Source organism: Camelina sativa, chromosome 20, assembly GCF_000633955.1.
Source record: "Camelina sativa cultivar DH55 chromosome 20, Cs, whole genome shotgun sequence".
NCBI lineage: Eukaryota > Viridiplantae > Streptophyta > Magnoliopsida > Brassicales > Brassicaceae > Camelina > Camelina sativa.
Window position 1 is genome coordinate 28,092,602 of NC_025704.1, and position 21,566 is coordinate 28,114,167.

Consider the following 21,566-nt stretch of genomic DNA (forward strand, 5'->3'; position numbering starts at 1 on the left):
ATCTATTCCAAATTATTAAGATGAAACTTATTTTTTATTATGAAATATGATTTAAAAGACAAAAAGATGAAAGACACAAGTTCCTTCAACAACAATTAACCAAAATGATTTTATAAGCCAAAATGATTTTAACCAAAATGATTTTCTTATTCTTAATTCTTATTATCATCCCATTTTGAAAGCTCCAATAGGATCAACGAAGCCTCCATCTCAACGCGTTTCCTCTCTACATCTTCTTTGAGATTCTCGAGTTGTTTCTTAAAAACAAGCAAGTCCTCCAACTTTAGATTGGGAATCTCCTTCCTATTGTAGAATCCGGCCATGCGGTGTTTTTCTTGCCTCTTCCTCAAATCCTGGAGTTTACATAAAATCTAGTGTTTGGTAGACATAAAATACAACAAAATAATCTATAGAGGCATTAAATTATTATACTTTATGTAATAGATGACGCTCCAAAATGGATGACGTGATATATTTGGGTTCAAGATCTACTTTTTAGGGGTTGAGTTAAAACAAAAACAAAGTTATAAAGAATATTAAACATGGGACACATACCTCCTCATACGCTTTGTTTAGTTCCACTTCTTCCTCAAGCTGATCAAGTTTGGCTTGATACATGCGAATCCTAGCTTGCCTCGCAAGTGCATCAGCCTTCTTGAAAGTATCAATTTGGCGTTTAGAAAAAGTTATTTTCACTGAGATGTCATTGTCTTTCACATGATCAAGCTTTCTACTACCCATTTTTCTTTAGAAGCAAAAAAAAAAAAAAAAAGCTTTATGCTTAGAGAGATTTTTGTTATTGTTGTTGCTGTTGTTGTTGTTGTTAGTACTTTACTCCTTTATATAGAGGAATTGGATCAAATTGGTTCAACGCATAAAGAAATGTCTATCTATGTTGGTATTATTCATTCCTCTATATTTGAATTATATTATAATTGTTATTATTTTCTTTGGTAATTAATCATTTGTGACGATATATATAATGCCAAAATTATACTAAATTTTGTAATATTTATTTTTAATTTATTAAGATTAAGAAAAAAATATGACTGTTGTAACTATTGGATATATATCTATCTATTCTAGATTTAATTCTATATAAAAATACTATCTTGAAATGATAGTTCACACGCACGACGTGCAACGTGTGATGCATGACATGTGACGCGCCATACTCACAAGAAAAATAAATATTTTTCAAACATTATATAGATAGATTGGATCAAACTGGTTCAATGCATAAAGAAATGTCTATCTATGTTGGTATTATTCTTTCCTCAATATTTGAATTATATTAAATTGTTATTATTTTCTTTGGTAGTTAATCGTTCGTGACATATATATAATGCCAAAAATATGCTAAATTTTGTAATATTTATTTTTAATTTATTAAGATTAAGAAAAGAATATGACTGTTGTAACTATTGGATATATATCTATCTATTCTAGATTTGATTCTATATAAAAATACTATCTTAAAATGATAGCTCACACGCGCGACGTGCGACGTGCAATGCATGATATGTGACGCGCCATACTCACAAGAAAAATAAATATTTTTCAAAAAATTATATAGATGNTGAGGCTAGTGGGCTAGCAGTGAGGCTAGTGGGCTAGCAGTGAGGCTAGCGGGGTCTACGGGACGGGTTGTGACAAAATTTATTGTATATTATTTATAAAAAAAATTTGCTATACTGATTATATCCATATACAAATCTTTTATGANCAATGCATAAAGAAATGTCTATCTATGTTGGTATTATTCTTTCCTCTATTTTGAATTATATTATAACTAGATAAGGACCCGCCCGTTGTGCAGGTTTAAAGTTTTGTAAATAAAATAAAATTTAATAAACATATATTAANTGTATTTTTTACACCTAGGTATATTGTATGTTACAAATTTATTATTTACTACCACATAAAAAATGTCTATATGAACGAATTAAGTCAACTATTATATGTCTTTTTACTTTCACTTTTACATAGTTTCTTTAATCACTAAAATTGTTTGCTAAAAAACATTTTGAATCAAGAATAAATTACATCACAATATTGTATGACTAACCATAGAGAGAACCTCGGTTCTGCCCTGCTCCCTTATAGAGAGAACCTTGCGTCAAACTTCCTCCACCATGTAGAAAACATTCGCTCCACCTTCCTCCCTTGAGGAGGAAACCTTGCGTCCAACCTCTCCCACCTTTCTCCCTTGGGAGATAACCTTGCGTCCAACCTCCTCCACCATAGAGAGAATCTTGGTTCTGCTCTCCTCAGCTATCTTAAAATGGCTTGCTCCAGCAACCAATGAAACTAAATACCTTTTTCCAACGTCACAGAATCTTTTGATAGTAACTAATGTTAAATTTCCCAATGTATTCATGGAAGTTTCTTTGACACACCATGATGTAGCCTCTATCTTCAAGCTCCTATGGATCTATCAACAACAATTTATGTTTTTCCAATCTATGTTTGTTGTAAGCTTGTGTTTGATTAGGCTATTTTATCTAAGCATTAGGTTGATGACCTTCTCCTCTTTATCTCCTTTTGAGATTGAACGAATGGTAACAATTATGTTTACACAAAAAAGGTCTATGACCAACCAATCAAGGTTGAGAAGTTAGAAGAAAATTAATTTGACATAATTAATGAAATAATAAAAAATTATAAATTAAATAAAACAATCTAGAACTATTACAATAAATTTTAAAATACAATATTAGAAAAAGAAGATACATATATTAATCTTTCACTTTTTTTTGGTCAACATATTAATCATACATATTTCCAAACTGAAAAAGTAGAAAGTATGAGTATATTTTGGTTTTAAAAAATAAGAAAAATTTGTCTTCCCATTAAAATTTTTTAACCAATAGAACAAAGTTGAAACCAATATTTTTGAATAAATTATGTTGTTAGATGAATAATATGAGACGATCTATGTTTATATAGAAGTAATTATTTACATTTTTAAAAATTAATAATTTTTGTAAATTTTCCTTAATCCTTTTTCTATTTTATGAGAAAATTTATTCCAATGAGCTTATTGTTTTTAAAAAAAAATTTCTTGCTTCCCACTTTCTTGTAAGACGTACTATCGTTCGACAATAAGAACGGTTTCTGTTTATAGTTGATCTAGTGTTATATAATCTCTGTTGTTATCTTAGTTATTATGCATAAGAAACTTTGTTAACACTTCAAAGTCAAAGATTGCATAGTATATATTATGAAATGAAAAATTCTTGGGTTCACTCCTAAGGTGAACCCTTTTGTTCACTTCTCATTATTTTAGACAATGGGAATCTGACATGTCATAATGCATTTAAAAACCTATTTATTTACCTTCTTATAAAATAAGGAAACAAAATCTGTAAAATTAAAAACTTAAACCGCTTCTTTATAAACCCAAACTGATATATAATTTCATTCTAATTGTAAAATCTAAACCATAACCATCTCATTTGTAAATCCAAACCGACATATAATTTCATTCTAATTATAAAATCTAAACCCTAACCATCTCATTTGTAAACCCAAACCGACATATAATTTCGTTTTAATTGTAAAATCTAAACCCTAACCACTTCATTTGTAAACCCAAACCGACATATAATTTCGTTTTAATTGTAAAATCTAAACCCTAACCACTTCATTTGTAAACCCAAACCGACATATAATTTCGTTTTAATTGTAAAATCTAAACCCTAACCACTTCATTTGTAAACCCAAACCGACATATAATTTCGTTTTAATTGTAAAATCTAAACCCTAACCACTTCATTTGTAAACCCAAACCGACATATAATTTCGTTTTAATTGTAAAATCTAAACCCTAACCACTTCATTTGTAAACCCAAACCGACATATAATTTCGTTTTAATTGTAAAATCTAAACCCTAACCACTTCATTTGTAAACCCAAACCGACATATAATTTCGTTTTAATTGTAAAATCTAAACCCTAACCACTTCATTTGTAAACCCAAACCGACATATAATTTCGTTTTAATTGTAAAATCTAAACCCTAACCACTTCATTTGTAAACCCAAACCGACATATAATTTCGTTTTAATTGTAAAATCTAAACCCTAACCACTTCATTTGTAAACCCAAACCGACATATAATTTCGTTTTAATTGTAAAATCTAAACCATAACCACTTCATTTGTAAACCCAAACTGACATATAATTTATTTGAATTGTAAAATCTGAACCCTAATCACCTTATTTGTAAACCCAAACCGATATATCAGTTCATTCTAATTGTAAAATCTAAACCAAGCCAATATTTAACTTTCTTTAAAAAAAAATTATACAGAATTTGTTTCTTTACTCTGTTTTGCTTTTAATTTAATTTTGATTTACTATTTTAAATAAAATAATGTATAGAAGATTCTGATTGGTTGAAAAGGAAGAAGTGAACAAGAAGGTTCACTCACTCTAAGTATTTTCCTTATAAATTGGGAAACGAAACAAAATTAAAAGAAACGACGACGAAAACACGTGGTAATATTTAGGAATCTTTTTATATAGTTGTTTCGATTAGAGAACCAACAAATTGCCTTCGAGACTTGTTCAAGAACAATGATGTGTCAAACAAAAGGTTAATAAAAAACAAAGAAGAAAACTTTTCCATGGAAAACAAAGCTAGTCGAAATTATTTTGTTTGATGAAAAATATATCATCATCTCTTTGATTATATAGAGGGATGCATTTACAATCCTTCTCCTTTTAGGATTAACAACTTTCTTTTAATATAATAAGATTACAATTATTTTATGCATCGTTTTACCAAGCTTGAAAACTGTGATTTCTGATCGTTAAAATTGACACGTGTCTGATCTGATGAGTTACTAACTTTGATATGTGAATTCGGATCATTAAAATTGACATGTTACAATTATTTTATGCATCGTTTTACCAAGCTTGAAAACTGTGATTTATGATCGTTAAAATTGACACGTGTCACGATCTGATGAGTTACTAACTTTGATATACGATTTCGGATCGTTAAAATTGACACGTGTCACGATCTGATGAGTTACTAAATTGGATATTTAATCGTTAAAACTGACACATGTCGCGATCTGGTGAGTTTTTAACTTTGATCTCTGATCATTAAAATTAACATGTGTCACGATCTGGTGAGTTACTAACTTTTGAGAACCAAGCTTTATATAATAAGACTAGATGAGGCCCCGCCCCCAATGTACGGGTTTAAAATTTTATAAATTAAATTAAATTTGACAAAAATATATTAAAATATGTTGTACGTTATTTACAATTTTTTTTTTGTTATAATACACTGATCTTGTATCTATTTACAAATCTTTTATGTATGTTACTATTAAAAATATATTTTTTACACCTAAATATACTCTATGTTACAAATATATTCTTTATCACCACCTAGAAAATGTCTATATGAACACATTAAGCCAACTATTTTACTTTCACTTCTGCATAGTTTTTTAATTACTAAAATTGCTGTCTCAAAAAACATTTTGAATAAAAAATATATTACATAATATATTAATCAATGATGTATCATCACAATAATGTATGACCACCATGGAAAAACCTCGGCTCCGCCCTCATCCCTTGTGGAGAGAACCTTGCGTCCAACCTCCTCCACCATGGAGAGAATCTTGGCTCTGCCTTCCTCCCTTGGGGAGATAACCTTGCGTCCAACCTCCTCCACCTTCCTCCCTTGGAGAGATAACCTTGTGTCCAAACTTCTCTACCATAGAGAGAACCTCGGCTCTACTCTCTTCCTGTGTGGAGAGAACATGTTCACGTTTTTTTTGCTATCTCAAAATGGCTTGCTTCAACAACCAATGAAAGTAAAAACCTTTTTCTAACTTCACAAAATTTTTAGATAGTAACTGATGTTAAATTTCTCAATGTATATGTGGAAGTGTCTTTGACACACCATGATGTAGCCTTTGTCTCTGTAACGCCTCAACCACCACCTTGCTTAGTGAGCCCATGTCCACTCTCAGTCCATGGTCCCATCTTCCTAAGTGGGCCCCACATCTATTCCCGGCCCGTAGATCCACCCATATTTGACGGTCGGTTTGTTACGTCTGAGAGGCTTTAAAAACTTGTCTACCGACCCTACAAATAAAAAAAATGATATTTTCCTGTGTTCTGTCCTTACTCACACAGTTCCAACAATCACTTCCAAGAAGGTTACCCATAATGAAGTTTTCTCAAGACCCTTGAGTGAAAAAATAAGTGCATTTTGGTGACATGTGTGGCCAAATAAATTTTTTTAAACCTTTCCGCAAACCAGGGTGTCACAGTCTTTAAGCTCCTATAGATCTATCAACAACGATTTATGTTTTTCCAATCTATCTATCTATGTTTGTTGTAAACTTGTGTTTGATTAGCCTATTTTATCCATCCATTAGGTTGATGAACTTCTACTCTTTATCTCTCATTTGAGATTGAATGAATAATGGTAACAATTATGTTTGCAAAAAAGAAGGGTTTATGACCAACCAATCAAGGTTGAGAAATTAGAAGAAAATTAATTTGACATAATTAAAGAAGCAATAGAAAATTATAAGCACGGTAATATATGAATCCCAAATAATTCAAAGATGAAAACAAATAAATTAAATAAAACAATCTAAAAATACTACATTAAATTTTAAAATATAGTATTAAGAAAAGAAGACGCATATATTAATCATTTTTTTTGGATCTTTCTTATTCCCAACTAAAAAAAGAGAAAGTAGGAGAAAATTTTGGTTTAAAAAACTAAGAAAAAATTGACCTTCCCATAAAAAAAAATTTCTGATTAAATAAAGTTGAAAGCAGTGTTTTTGAATAAATTAGTTAAATATGAGACGATCTATGTTTATATAGAAGTGAGTATTTACAAAATTTAGAATTAATAATTAACTGTATATTTTCCTTAATATATATTTTTTATTTTTTAGAATTAATAACTTAAAGTTAAAAATAAATAAATAATATTATCATTTTGAATTTTATGAAATATATATATAATCTCCTTATAATTATTTTTAAAAATTTTGTTATTTTTTTATAAATTATGTAATTTTTGATAATTATCTTTTTACATTATTAGTATTTTTTAAATTAAAATAATTTTATTTTTGTTGTAATCAAATTCCTCCTATTAAATATTAAATTTTACACATGTTGAAATCTAAGGTTGATAACTTGACACATGTCAAAATCTTGTTAATGGCTAACTTTCAAAATCCAACTTTATATAGTAAGATTGTTATTATTTTCTTTGGTAATTTCTCATTTGTGACGATATATATAATACCAAAACAATGTTAAATTTTGTAATACTTATCTTGAATTTATTAGAATTAAGAAAAAAATATGAATGTTGTAACTATTAGATATATATCTATCTATTCTAGATTTCATTCTATGTAAAAATACTATCTTAAAATGATAGCTCACACGCGCGACGTATGATGCATATGTTATGACGCGCCATACTCACAAGAAAAATAAATATTTTTCAAACTAAATTAAAATAAAAATCCAGTGAAAGTTACTGTATAAATTTTTCCAAAAATAAAAAATTTAGTCTTTGATTTTTCTCAAAATTAAATGTTCCAAATTATACAAATATTAGTAAAGTCTTAGCTAGATAAACATTGAAGTTTTTTTAAAGCGGACCTCGTAAAACCTACTAACGTTTGTTTTACCAACCCAAAAATATTACTTTAATCTTGAACCCTCAATTCAAATAGAAAAAAAAGTATGACATTTTATAGGTGTTATTAACTTTATTAGACATCCAAATTAAATACTATCGCATAAACTACTGTATACTCTAAAATGGAAGCACATAATTCATGTATAGTGTCTAATCGGTGTTTAGGACCGGCGCCTAAGACGCTTTTTATAACAATTTTACCTTTGTGATGTAAAGATATGATATGTATAGTCGTGAAGTAATATTGTGTAATATGTAGTTCAAATCGATCGGTCACAAGTCACAAATCACAATAATGTGCAGTTACTAACTCTTGTGCTTGAATAATTACTAATTAGTTCTCGAGAACACCTTAATGGGCTTAATCAATCATCCCTTTTTAAAAATTCTATGAGCATCTTAAATCTATTACTTAGCAATGGTACGAATGAATTCTAATAAAAAGAGTTACTTCTTGTCCCAAAACAATAGTCAAACACGTAGAAGACTTAACTCTAAGAAATATGTAGAAAAAAAGAAAAACAATATTTTCTTTTCGAATGAAAAAGATTATTTTAAACACTTACAATATAGTAACAATGTGACAGTTTGGCCGAGTGGTCTAAGGCGCCAGATTTAGGCTCTGGTCCGAAAGGGCGTGGGTTCAAATCCCACAGCTGTCAATTCTTTTTTTTTTTTTAATAATCTTTGACTCCTTTGTTCGTCTTTATTTTACAATCAACCAATCACATTCGTTATTTGTTACATCGGTCAACTTCAAGTAAACATGATCTCGAAAAATGAAAATATTACTAATATTTAATGGGTCAACTTCAAGTTAGAACAGTGCATGTTTTTTTTTTTTAAATTATTTTTGTTTTTTCTTTTTAATAATGGACAAATTAAAATATAAATGGGTCAAGATCAACTGATCAAGTAAACATGGATGTAGTCATGTAGTATATTAGTATTCATAAACAGGTTGTTCAAATCAACTAATATCATCTATAGCCAGATTCCTCAATAGTCATTAGTCAATACTTTGTGGGAAAAAAAAGTCATTAGTCAATACATAATCCTTAATTATTATTTTTAATTTTTAATATAAGTCCTTTCATTCTAAATTGCCTTTTCTTTTTTCCTACCCATTTTTCCAATGCTCCAAGTCCAATGTAAAGCCATAAATCATATATTAAGCATTTGTTAATTGTGATTATAGGATTAATATTTCAACAGAATTCAAATTTGAAAATAAACAAACTTTTGACAGAAGAATTTGGTTCTCACTCTTTTTTTTTTGGTTTGCTTGGCCAAAAAGACAAATGATAATGTTTGGCAGATTGCATCTATGTTCATAAAAACACACACACACACACACAACTTGTTTATAAAAAAAAAAAGAAAATCATATATCAAGACAGCTAATGAGCTCTTGATTCCTCTAGTCAGAAGTTTGAAGACGTGTTAATGAAATATATATTTGGAAAGAGAAATGATGATACTTGTTTTGTTTATATTTAGTACTCCAATATACTCTATAGTCAAATACTATGTTGAGTACAATCATTTCAGTTTCAACGATTGCTACTCTTTGACCAAAAACTAAAAAAGGTATTTATTTTTTCATCTGCCAAACTTGATTTCCCTTTCAAACACCGCAAAACTATGATTGGTTAACAAAGCAAATATAATGCGATTTTTCATATGTATTGTTCTCGTTCTAGTGATATAACTTAATTTTTTTTTTCCAAAATATAACTTAATTTGAATGGAACATTATGGTATGGAGGTGGAATAAAGCCTTGTGAAAATTACTTTGTGTTATCTATATCGCTCATAAACTACTAAAGTAAGATTTTTTGAACAGTATGCAGTACACTAGTAAGTAGTAACTATACATTCTGGTCCCATGATATGGATATGGATATGGATATATGCATTGTGAGATTAAATGAATATGATATATAATACAATATTTATGTATATATAAGCATGTGCATGAGTATGAGTGGGAATACATTAATGCCTTTATATGCAACTTGGCCGAATTATCAAATTATGTGACTTCTGAAACTTATATTGCGTCTTTGGCCTTTTCACATCCGTGACATGACATGATACCTCCAATCCAATATCTTCTTGCCCGTATATACATATATATAAACATTTGACCTCGTGTATTCAGATAATAAAATTCTCTCATATCATTTTCTCTTCAATTTCAACTCATCTAAACCATGAAGTCACTTTCAGAGACCATTTTGATCATCTTCTTCTTTTTATTCTTCTTCTTTGGCTTTGCACTTGCGAAACAGAGCTTCCAATCAGAGATTGATGCTTTAAGGTCCTTCAAGAATGACATTTCCAGCGACCCTTTAGGAGTATTGTCGGATTGGACCACCACCGGTTCGGTACGACACTGCAACTGGACCGGAATCACCTGCGATAGTACCGGTCACGTTGTCTCGGTTTCCTTGCTGGAGAAGCAACTTGGAGGTGTTCTGTCTCCAGCCATAGCAAATCTCACCTATCTCCAGGTTCTTGATCTCACTTCAAATAATTTTACCGGCGAGATACCTGCTAAAATAGGAAAGTTAACCGAGCTTAACCAGCTTATTCTTTACTTCAACTATTTCTCTGGTTTGATTCCTTCTGAGATTTGGGAGCTTAAGAATATTGTGTATCTTGATCTTAGAAACAATTTGTTGTCCGGTGATGTTCCTGAAGCAATCTGCAAAACCAGTTCTTTGGTATTGATAGGTTTTGATAACAACAACTTAACCGGGGAAATACCAGAATGCTTAGGAGATTTGGTTCATCTCCAAATGTTTGTAGCAGCTGGTAACCGGTTAAGTGGTTCTATTCCGGTCTCAATTGGTACTCTGGCTAATCTTACCGATTTAGACCTGAGTGGCAACCAGCTAACCGGAAAAATACCAAGAGATTTTGGAAACCTCTCGAATTTACAGGCTCTCGTTTTAACTGAAAACTTGTTGGTAGGAGAAATACCGGCTGAGATCGGAAACTGCTCGAGCTTGGTCCAACTTGAGCTGTATGATAACCAGTTAACTGGGAAGATACCAGCTGAATTAGGGAATTTGGTTCAGCTGCAAGCACTCCGGATATACAAGAACAAACTAACTTCTTCAATTCCATCCTCATTGTTTCGGTTAACTCAGTTAACCCGATTAGGTTTATCAGAAAACCAGTTGGTTGGACCGATACCGGAAGAAATCGGTTTTCTCAAGTCACTTGAAGTCCTAACGCTTCATTCCAACAACTTTACAGGGGAGTTTCCACAGTCCATCACAAACTTGAGGAACTTGACAGTGATAACGATGGGGTTCAACTCTATTTCCGGTGAGCTCCCGGCGGATCTAGGGCTTCTTACAAACCTTAGGAACCTTTCAGCGCACGACAATCTTCTCACCGGACCAATACCTTCTAGCATAAGTAACTGCACCAATCTTAAACTCCTGGACCTGTCTCACAACATGATGACTGGCGAGATCCCGCAAGGTTTCGGACGGATGAATCTTACGACAGTTTCTATCGGGCGGAATCGTTTTACTNTGGTTCATCTCCAAATGTTTGTAGCAGCTGGTAACCGGTTAAGTGGTTCTATTCCGGTCTCAATTGGTACTCTGGCTAATCTTACCGATTTAGACCTGAGTGGCAACCAGCTAACCGGAAAAATACCAAGAGATTTTGGAAACCTCTCGAATTTACAGGCTCTCGTTTTAACTGAAAACTTGTTGGTAGGAGAAATACCGGCTGAGATCGGAAACTGCTCGAGCTTGGTCCAACTTGAGCTGTATGATAACCAGTTAACCGGGAAGATACCAGCTGAATTAGGGAATTTGGTTCAGCTGCAAGCACTCCGGATATACAAGAACAAACTAACTTCTTCAATTCCATCCTCATTGTTTCGGTTAACTCAGTTAACCCGATTAGGTTTATCAGAAAACCAGTTGGTTGGACCGATACCGGAAGAAATCGGTTTTCTCAAGTCACTTGAAGTCCTAACGCTTCATTCCAACAACTTTACAGGGGAGTTTCCACAGTCCATCACAAACTTGAGGAACTTGACAGTGATAACGATGGGGTTCAACTCTATTTCCGGTGAGCTCCCGGCGGATCTAGGGCTTCTTACAAACCTTAGGAACCTTTCAGCGCACGACAATCTTCTCACCGGACCAATACCTTCTAGCATAAGTAACTGCACCAATCTTAAACTCCTGGACCTGTCTCACAACATGATGACTGGCGAGATCCCGCAAGGTTTCGGACGGATGAATCTTACGACAGTTTCTATCGGGCGGAATCGTTTTACTGGTGAGATTCCAGATGATATCTTCAACTGTTCAAACGTGGAAATTCTTAGTGTGGCAGATAACAACTTAACCGGAACTCTCAAGCCATTGGTTGGGAAGCTTAAGAAACTCAAGATTTTGCAAGTTTCATATAACTCTCTCACTGGACCGATTCCTCGAGAGATTGGGAATCTGAAAGAGTTAAATATCTTGTACCTTCACGCTAATGGTTTTACAGGGAGGATCCCAAGAGAGGTGTCGAATCTCACTCTCCTCCAGGGGCTAAGGCTGCATACAAATGATCTTGAAGGTCCAATTCCTGAAGAAATGTTTGATATGAAGCAACTCTCAGTTCTTGATCTATCCAAGAACAAATTCTCCGGTCCAATTCCTGTCTTGTTCTCGAAGCTCGACTCGCTTACCTACTTAGATCTTCATGGAAACAAGTTCAACGGATCTATCCCTGCAAGCCTTAAGTCGCTTTCGCTTCTAAACACATTCGATATCTCTGACAATCTGCTCACCGGAACCATCCCTGGCGAGCTGTTAGCTTCGATGAAAAACATGCAGCTTTACCTCAACTTCTCAAACAACTTCTTGACTGGAACCATCCCAAACGAGCTTGGGAAGCTTGAAATGGTTCAAGAAATAGACTTTTCCAACAATCTGTTTTCCGGGTCTATTCCAAGATCTCTACACGCCTGCAAAAACGTCTTCTTACTGGATTTTTCATGGAACAATCTCTCAGGTCAGATCCCAGATGAAGTCTTCCAACAAGGAGGCATGGATATGATTATAAGCTTGAACCTTTCAAGGAACAGTTTCTCTGGAGAAATCCCTCAGAGCTTCGGGAACATGACGCACTTGGTCTCCTTGGATCTCTCTAGTAACAATCTCACAGGTGAAATTCCAGAGAGTCTTGCAAATCTTTCCACTTTGAAACATCTCAAACTAGCTTCAAACCACCTCAAAGGCCATGTTCCTGAATCCGGTGTGTTCAAAAACATCAACGCGTCTGATTTGATGGGAAACACAGATCTCTGTGGCAGCAAGACACCTCTCAAGACATGTATGATCAAGAAGAAGAAGTCGAGCCATTTTGCGAAGAGAACTGCAATCATTGTGATTGTTCTTGGATCAGCCGCGGCTCTTCTTCTTGTTCTGCTTCTTGTTCTGTTTCTCACCTGTCGCAAGAAAAAGGAAAAAAAGATTGAAAACTCATCAGAGTCTTCATTACCTGATTTGGATTCAGCTCTGAAGCTAAAGAGATTCGATCCGAAAGAGTTGGAACAAGCAACAGATTCATTCAACAGTGCCAACATCATTGGTTCAAGCAGCTTAAGTACAGTATACAAAGGTCAGCTAGAAGATGGAACAGTGATTGCAGTAAAAGTATTGAATCTGAAGCAATTCTCTGCAGAGTCAGATAAATGGTTCTACACAGAAGCTAAAACACTGAGCCAACTAAAGCATCGGAACCTGGGGAAAATCTTAGGGTTTGCTTGGGAAAGCGGAAAAATGAAAGCTTTAGTGCTTCCCTTTATGGAGAACGGAAGCTTGGAGAACACGATTCACGGCTCTGATGCACCAATTGGGTCTTTATCCGATAGGATCGATCTCTGTGTTCATATCGCGAGCGGAATTGATTATCTTCATTCTGGATATGGTTTTCCAATCGTTCATTGTGATCTAAAACCAGCGAATGTACTCCTCGACAGTGATCTTGTTGCTCACGTAAGCGATTTTGGAACTGCTCGGATTCTAGGGCTACGCGAAGATGGAAGCACCACAGCTTCAACCTCTGCTTTCCAAGGCACAATTGGATACTTAGCTCCAGGTCAAATACTCAAAAAAAACCCTAATTTTCACATCTAATTTCACTCTCAATTTTCAAAACCCTAACTTAGCAATCGATATATAATCATTTTTAATGAACAGAGTTTGCTTATATGAGGAAAGTGACAACAAAAGTGGATGTATTCAGCTTCGGAATCATTATGATGGAGCTAATGACGAAACAGAGACCAACTTCGTTGAATGATAAAGAATCACAAGGCATGACTTTGCGTCAATTGGTGGAGAAAGCGATTGAAGATGGAACAGAAGGGATAATTAGGGTTCTTGATTCTGAACTCGGGGACGCTATTGTTACTCGGAAACAGGAAGAGGCTATCGAAGACTTGTTGAAACTTTGTTTGTTCTGTACAAGCTCTAGACCTGAAGATCGACCTGATATGAACGAGATTCTTACACATCTGATGAAGCTTAGAGGCAAAGCGAATTCATTTCAAGAAGATCGACAAGTTTAGTAGCAAAGCTTTCTTCTTTGATGTCAAACTCTGTTTCTAAAGTTGAATAAACGGTTCTGATTTTGTTTTTTTTTTTTTAATTATTATTGGAGATGGACAAAAATGTTCTGAATCGGTGGTAGAAAGAATGTATAAGGTTATGCATTAAGCTACACACGCAGTCTTATTTCAGGCTGATGTCAATCTCTGGTTGCTATCATCTGCCACTTGAGCTGAAACATATATTGACTTTTGGTAATGGTCGTGTAGGTTAAAGCAAGCAGCCTGACCATAGTCAACAAGTGCATTAAAGCTGTTAGAATATTTCAATTTTATGATCAAAAGAAAGAAGAGAGACTTTGGACGAGAGAGAGAAGAGAGTATAAAATCTGAAACTATTTATTTTATTTACTCTGACGTTGTACAGCGAGGTCCTGTTATGCAACAAAAGAAGAAGATGAGTTAGACTCATGTGAAAGGCACGTAAAGAAAGACAAAGAAATAGAAAAAGGAAGTTGTTACTTTCTTTTCCTTTTTTCTTTCTAATAAGTTTTTAAGAAATATGTTCCTTTTTTTTTTTTTTTTTTATTAAAGGTGAATTAGGTCAGTAACCAAAACAAAAAAACTATAGTAGTAAATAACACTATATTTTAAAAAATTAGAAGATTAGGATGAGGGCAGTGCAAAATTACCAATGGTGGTGGAGGACAGTGGTGGCTGGCCGAAGATAGTTGCCCGGCGGTGGCTGGCCGGAGGTAGCTGGCCGGAAGTAGCTGGTCGGCGGTAGCTGGCCGGAGGTGGCTGGCCGGAGGTGACTGGCCGGTGGTGGTTGGCCGGCGGTGGTCGGCCGGAGGTGGAAGAGGGTGGAAGGAAATAGTAAGGGCAAGAGTAATATAGTATATATTATAGTTTTTATAGAGTATATTAGTTATACATGGTTAGAATAGTTAGTGGGCTAATTATAGTTTTTTTGTTGGTTATTGAGTGCAAATTCCCTTTTATTAACACATACCTTTCCATTCCATATTAAAGGTGAAATACAACCAGTGCCTCCTATAATGAGTAACACCTACAAAACAAAGATACATACTACAGGAAAATTCGAAACCAAGTGACCAAGAGAGTGTTGCCCGGGAGAACATTCCTTTGCCTGAGTGTTAAGGTACCGAGATGTGATCTGAGTAAGCTTTGAATTTCTGAGATAATACTCGAGGTTGGTCTACCAGTGGAGGTGTGTAGCCGCGAGTTACGTTCCTTCCATATCATATAGACTGAGGCTTGATGCGCAAGACGAATAATCCAGGCAGTATTTTTGTCCCTACACAGATTCTTTAACCATTTGACCCCATCATCAAAGTTAGTTGGAGGCGATACCTGAGCTTTGGTAGTGAAAGCAGACCACACTTCAGCCGTAAACGAGCAGTCAAAGAAGAGGTGTTGACGGGATTCAGCATGAGTATTGCATAAGAGACAATTTGGAGGAACATTTAAACCCCAAGAAATCAAATGGTCACGGGTGAGAAGCCTATGTCGAGAGTAAAGCCAAGCAATGAAAGCATGCTTGGGGATCCTACCCTTGAACCAACCCGCCTCAAACCATTCCACTTTGTTTCCTTGAGGATGGAGGTGAGCCCATGTTGCAGCCGTTGAGAACTTGTTTGAAGCTGCCGCTTCTCCAATTTTCCAGAGATAAGAGTCCTCATGTGCATCGTCCTGTAGGTTGACAACAGAAGCAAGAGGGAGGCAAGCCTTAAGTAATTGAACAACTGGATTCCGAGTTCGAGTATGAGCAATCCACCATTTTCCATCTCTTATAGCACTGGCAACCACCGAGTCGAGTGGCAAACCCGATACTCTCGGTCCAGCATCACCTGTGATGTTTAAAAGAAGATCCAATGATGTCCAGTTGTCGGTCCAGAACTTACAAGTAGTTCCAGAACTCACTTCACATACAATATAAGGCCTAGCAAGAGCCCTTAGTTTACAAATCCCTCTCCAAATCCAACTGCCCGAAGCTAAAGCATCTAGATCTCAGAAGCACTGCCTTCCAATAAGATTCCTCTGAACCCAAGATACCCATAGAGACCCTCCAGCAACAAATAATAGCCAAATAAGCTTCAGAACAAGGACTTTATTCCAATGGACCATTCTTTTTAAACCCAAGCCTCCATTCTCCTTAGGTGTGCAAACTGAATCCCAACTTACCTTCGCACCCCTTGCAGAATTTGTGGAGCCCTTCCAAAGAAAATCACTACACAAACTCTCAATCTCCTCCAGAGAACTATTTGGCAGGATGAAAATGGATGCCCAAAAAGTAATGGTCGAGTATATGACGGACTGGATCAACTGAAGTCGACCGGCAAAAGAGAGGCGTCTGACAGTCCATGAAGTGAACTTCGCTTGGATCTTATCCAAGAGGGGCTGAAAATCCTCCTTACGCATCTTCTTAGTGGACAGAGGCACTCCCAAGTATTTGACTGGAAAGGACCCCTGAACTAGTCCTGCAGTTCTTGCAATTATCTCATTTGCCACAATATTGCCTCCATCAAGAAACAATGCTGTATTCTCTCTGTTAATCCCCAACCCCGACTCTAGTTTAAACTCCTCCAGAATTGTCAAAATACCATCTAATGAGGCTTGCTGTCCATCAAAGAAGATGAAAATGTCATCCGCAAAACTTAAATGAGTAACCAAAGGATTCGAGCAAAGAGGATGTAAACCAAATATACTATTGGTGGCCCCTCTATCCAGCTTCTTCGACAAAACATCCATGGCCAGAACAAAGAGTAGGGATGAGATAGGGTCGCCCTGCCTAATGCCTTTCTTGCCCGGAAAAAAACCCAATAAGTTCTCCATTAAAGGCTATGCTAAAGGAAGTAATGGTGAAGCATTCCTTTATCCATCCAATAAACTGATCTGGTAGATCTATAGCATGGAGAACATTGAGAAGAAACTGCCAATTCAAGTTGTCATATGCTTTCGCAAGGTCCACCTGAAGGCACCCTCTGGTGATAGGGCCCGAGGAATGAAAGTTATTGACTAACTCCGAGGCTAACAATACATTCTCGCACAGTTGTCTGCCTTGAACAAAACCAACTTGATTACCTTGGACTGCATCAGAGATGAATAACTTCAACTTCTGCTTGAGAAGACGAGCTATGATCTTGTATATCGTCGAACAACATGAGATTGGTCAAAATTGGGAAATGGTATCTGCTCCTGGAGTCTTAGGTATAAGAGTGATGGGTGTGGCATTGTAACTTCGAGGCAAATGTCCCGAGATAAAGAATTCCTGGACTGCAAAAACGACATCTTGACCCACTATATCCCACGCTTCTCTCAGAAACTCCACGGGGAAGCCATCAGGCCCTGGGGCCTTGGATTTTGGCATGGTGACAATTGCACGACGTATCTCTTCTTCTGATGGAATTTGAGTAAGCTGAACTGCCAAAACTGGATCACATCTAAAAGAGACAAGTTCCTTGACATCCTGAACTGACATGGGCGTCACCCCTTGAGTCTCAGTGCCTAGCAGATTCTGATAGTACGCCAGAAGAGAGTCCTTTATCTGTCCCACATTGTAAATCCTTTCCTCATCAACCCCTCTTAAGTACTTGATACTATTAATACTCTGATGAGCCAGCACATATCTGAAGAAGAAAGCTGTATTAGAATCACCCTCTGCCAACCATCTTACTCGAGATTTCTGTCTGTAAAAAGATTTGAGAGCATCAGCAAAAAACCTCCATTTTTTCTAGCCACAAACTCCTCTCGAAACAACGAGTCTGAAGGTGCACTCAAAAGAGAAGCTTGGATCACCTCTAAATGAATTAACGCCTCTTTGGTTCTTTGTTGGAGGTTACCAAACCCTTCCCTGTTGAGTTGCTTACAAGCTGACTTAACCCTCTTAAGTCTTTGAGCTACTGAAAACAGCTTAGAGCCCACGAGAATTTCAGATCTCCAAGCTGCTTCAATTACTTCCTTATATCGAGGATGCGTAGACAAGAAAGAAAAGTACTTGAAAGACTTTTTGTTTCTTTCAATGAGGGAAGAGGTGCAGACTAGGATCGGAGAATGGTCTGAATCCCCAAGGGGATCAAAAACTGCAAGAGAGTCCGGGAAGGTTTCACTCCATTTTTCGTTTACCAACACCCTATCAATCTTTCTCAAGATCGGATCATCTGATTGCCTGCTTGTCCAAGTGAAAAAAGCACCGTGACTTGCCATATCTGATAACTCATTATCAGTCGTGCAGGACAAGAAGTCTGACATACCAGATAATGGCAGAGTATGAGGAAGAATGGAGAAGTATTCCTCTGCTAAGATGATTTGATTGAAATCTCCCAAAATGATCAAGGGGGAGTCCCGAGCCGGAGAATTCTGAGCAATACAAGAAATTTCCTCCCACAGGGATCTTCTTTTGGCTTGAGTGTTGTATCCATAAACAAAAGCCACTGCGAAGCTCTCCCTTGTGGCTGGAATGAATACTCCACAAAGCATAATTTGAGCTGACTTATAAAGACATATGACAGAGACGGCTGGATCCCAAACAACCCATATCCGACCATTCTCTTCAAACTGATAATTGAACTCGGCCCTCCAACCCGGAAAAGAGGCTTGTAAAATCTGAGTCGCATTCTCCTCTGAGACATGCGTCTCCAAAACACTGCCTATTATAGGCTTATTATTACCGATCCAACTTCTTAGAAACCTCTGTCTAGAGAAGCTGTTTAAACCCCAAATGTTCCAACAAAAAACCTTCGTCATCAAAAACCCAAAAGTGAAGGTAAAGCAAAGCTCTAGGGGGAGAATTAACAGCCTTTAACCGAGGAACTACCTCGGTTAGGCTGAGAACTTACATTAGAGGCTGAGATTTTATACTTCTCCGGACACGGCTTCATATCTTGACGCTGGTCCTTCTCTCTTTGAATACCAAACAACTTCTTCGATTCCATCTTAGCAAGCTTCCTGGCACTCATAACACCCGGGAAGGACGGTTTGACCGATGAGGAAGAATTAGCCCTTCCATACCCGGTAGCATGATTAGATGCTTTTTTCCTTGAGCCTTTGATCCCACAACTATCCACGGATTCTCCTCCTTGCTGCTATCCGTAATAGTGATAGGGGGTTAGATGTTTCCTGTAATGCTTTAAATGCAATACATCCCTTCACTAACTCCTGCGTGTGAACCGACATGTTCTCATCTCTGGGGTGACTAACAACCTTTTCCTATGGAGGAAGACTACGGCTCCTCACTTTCTTCCTTCTAGCAGGACCATCTTTTTGCACTAAACCATTCATGACCAAGACCTTATCATTCAAGGCAGGGGAAATTGTCTCTATAATAGAGATATCGGCAGGAGTTTTCTTTACTTCTTCAATGGAACTAGAGGCTCTCGCGGCATAACTCAAAGGAGTTTCAGAAGTCGCTGTGGCTACACAACCCGCCACAAATGCGCCTATGCTATCCGCTCCATGCTTCTTCTTCATTAACGGTTTAGGATAGCGATTAAGCAAGTGTCCGAACCTCCCACAATTGCAGCACTTCGGAGGCAGCCTGGGATAAGAGACTGTCACCTTGACTGAGTTCCTTAGTTCATCTCTCACAATAATTGTGGTCGGAGGCGACTTCTCTAAAGAAGTTTCAATTTTCACCTTGGTTTTGCCCATATAGTATGGGTCGAGCTTAGACTTCTCCGTATGCAGAGGCTCACCAATCGCACTAGCGATAACACTTATCCTAGAGAATGAATACAGCTGTGGAGGAACATTATGTAGAACCGCCCAAGTCGGCACCGTTTTAAGATCCTGCACCTCCAAACTCGCATCAATCGACCAAGGAACCACATTAAAAGCACAATTACCCGCCTGCCAATATCCCACCTATAGAACCCAATCCCGGGTCTTAACACAGGGAATAAAAATGAGACAAGAAGTATCTGAAACTTGTCGAATGACTATGTTTCCATACTTCCCCCAAACCGGATTGAGATCTGAGAAAATCTTTGAGGAGGGTGGGATTAATCCATGAAATTGAGATACAATGTGCCCTTTCCACTGATCAGCTGATTGTAGTAACACCGAGGCAGGAGCTTGGACTACCGGGACACCATCTTCTATGACCACTCGTTGAGTCGACTTTGGTTAAATTCCTTAGAGAGGCTTTGAACCATTCTGCGTACGAAGGCGCATCAGCAAAAGGAACTGGACGAGGAATCGAGGAAGGTATCGTATCCGATTGAGAGTTTGGAGAGTCAGCAGGTGAAAGGGGATAGGGATTTGGACTCGTCTTGAACTGGAGGAACAGGGGGATCCGGTGGATCTGACATCGCGAATGAGGAGGAGCACTTGGGAAAGAAAGGAATAGGAGGGAGAAAGGGGAATATTTCTCGGCGACCGGCGTGAAGCCAATATCCGGAGGAAGAAAAGGCCGGAAAGGCTAAATCTCACTAAACGCTCTCTGGCCCGCTTTCCTAGGCTGGAAATATGTTAAGTATTCATCGTAGCCCTTAGGTAAGTTTTATTGTAAGTTATGTAAGTTTTATTATAAGTTATGTAAGTTTTATTGTATTGAATTTTTTTTTTTTTACCTTTGTAGCCTAGATAAATTGCATTAGTTTCCAAACTCATCGGAACACTTAAAATTAGTTAGGGATATTACAAAATTCCTTATATGTTTACTCTTTTTTCTACTCTCGATGTCACTTTTTCACATCACATCTATATTAACATTTTTAAGTACATTTTGTGTTATGTCTTTTAGTTTTGCTTATTTAAATTTTTATTTACAATATTAACCCTTCAAAAAATTTCCAAAAATAACATTGCATAGAAACTCAATTACTAAAACTTCTTTAATTGATCAACATTTGTTACGTTTATTGCCATAAAATCTTAACAACATCTATACATTTCGTGTTTTCCAAAAACAACTCTAACCATTAAAGTAACCCATAAAATCTCCAAAACTATATTTAGAGATGCTATAATCTCTCAAATTTAAATGATACAACCGACTTTCAAAGTATTTATCTGTATCATATATTCATATAACTATTTAAAGTGAACCAATACAAAATAACAGTTATTTTAAGAGCTCACCGATCAAATGTTTAAACGGGTTAGAATTGAAATTAGTCCGACCTATGATTAGTTAAATAGAAATATTAATATCATTTGATACTTCTAATTGTTTAGTTTCACTCAATAAACAACAATAATTTTTTTTACTAAATTATATATATTTTACGTGTTAAATCTAGGACGACCAAAAATTTA

At 36.0% G+C, this 21,566-nt stretch overlaps 2 protein-coding genes and 1 non-coding gene across 3 annotated transcripts; 2 read left to right on the forward strand and 1 right to left on the reverse strand.

Moving 5' to 3' along the window:
* On the reverse strand, window positions 1–790 carry LOC104771895. Its single transcript, XM_010496500.2, has 2 exons — window positions 556–790; window positions 1–353 (listed from the first exon to the last, which is right to left on the reverse strand). Exons 1-2 carry the CDS (start codon window positions 739–741, stop codon window positions 153–155), a joined length of 387 nt encoding a protein of 128 aa, XP_010494802.1. The 5' UTR covers window positions 742–790; the 3' UTR covers window positions 1–152.
* On the forward strand, window positions 8,291–8,370 carry TRNAL-UAG. The gene has a single exon. It is a non-coding gene; the product is annotated as a tRNA-Leu (tRNA).
* LOC104772899 (LRR receptor-like serine/threonine-protein kinase FLS2) lies at window positions 9,925–14,461 on the forward strand. The gene is made up of 2 exons (XM_010497455.1): window positions 9,925–13,837; window positions 13,939–14,461. Exons 1-2 carry the CDS (start codon window positions 9,925–9,927, stop codon window positions 14,307–14,309), a joined length of 4,284 nt encoding a protein of 1,427 aa, XP_010495757.1. The 3' UTR covers window positions 14,310–14,461.

Coding starts and splice junctions, on each gene's coding strand:
- LOC104771895 (XM_010496500.2), bottom strand. CDS start 741: ATGGGTAGTAGAAAGCTTGATCATGTGAAAGACAATGACATCTCAGTG. Junction 354..555: donor TAAACAAAGCGTATGAGGAG/GTATGTGTCCCA, acceptor TGTAAACTCCAG/GATTTGAGGAAGAGGCAAGA.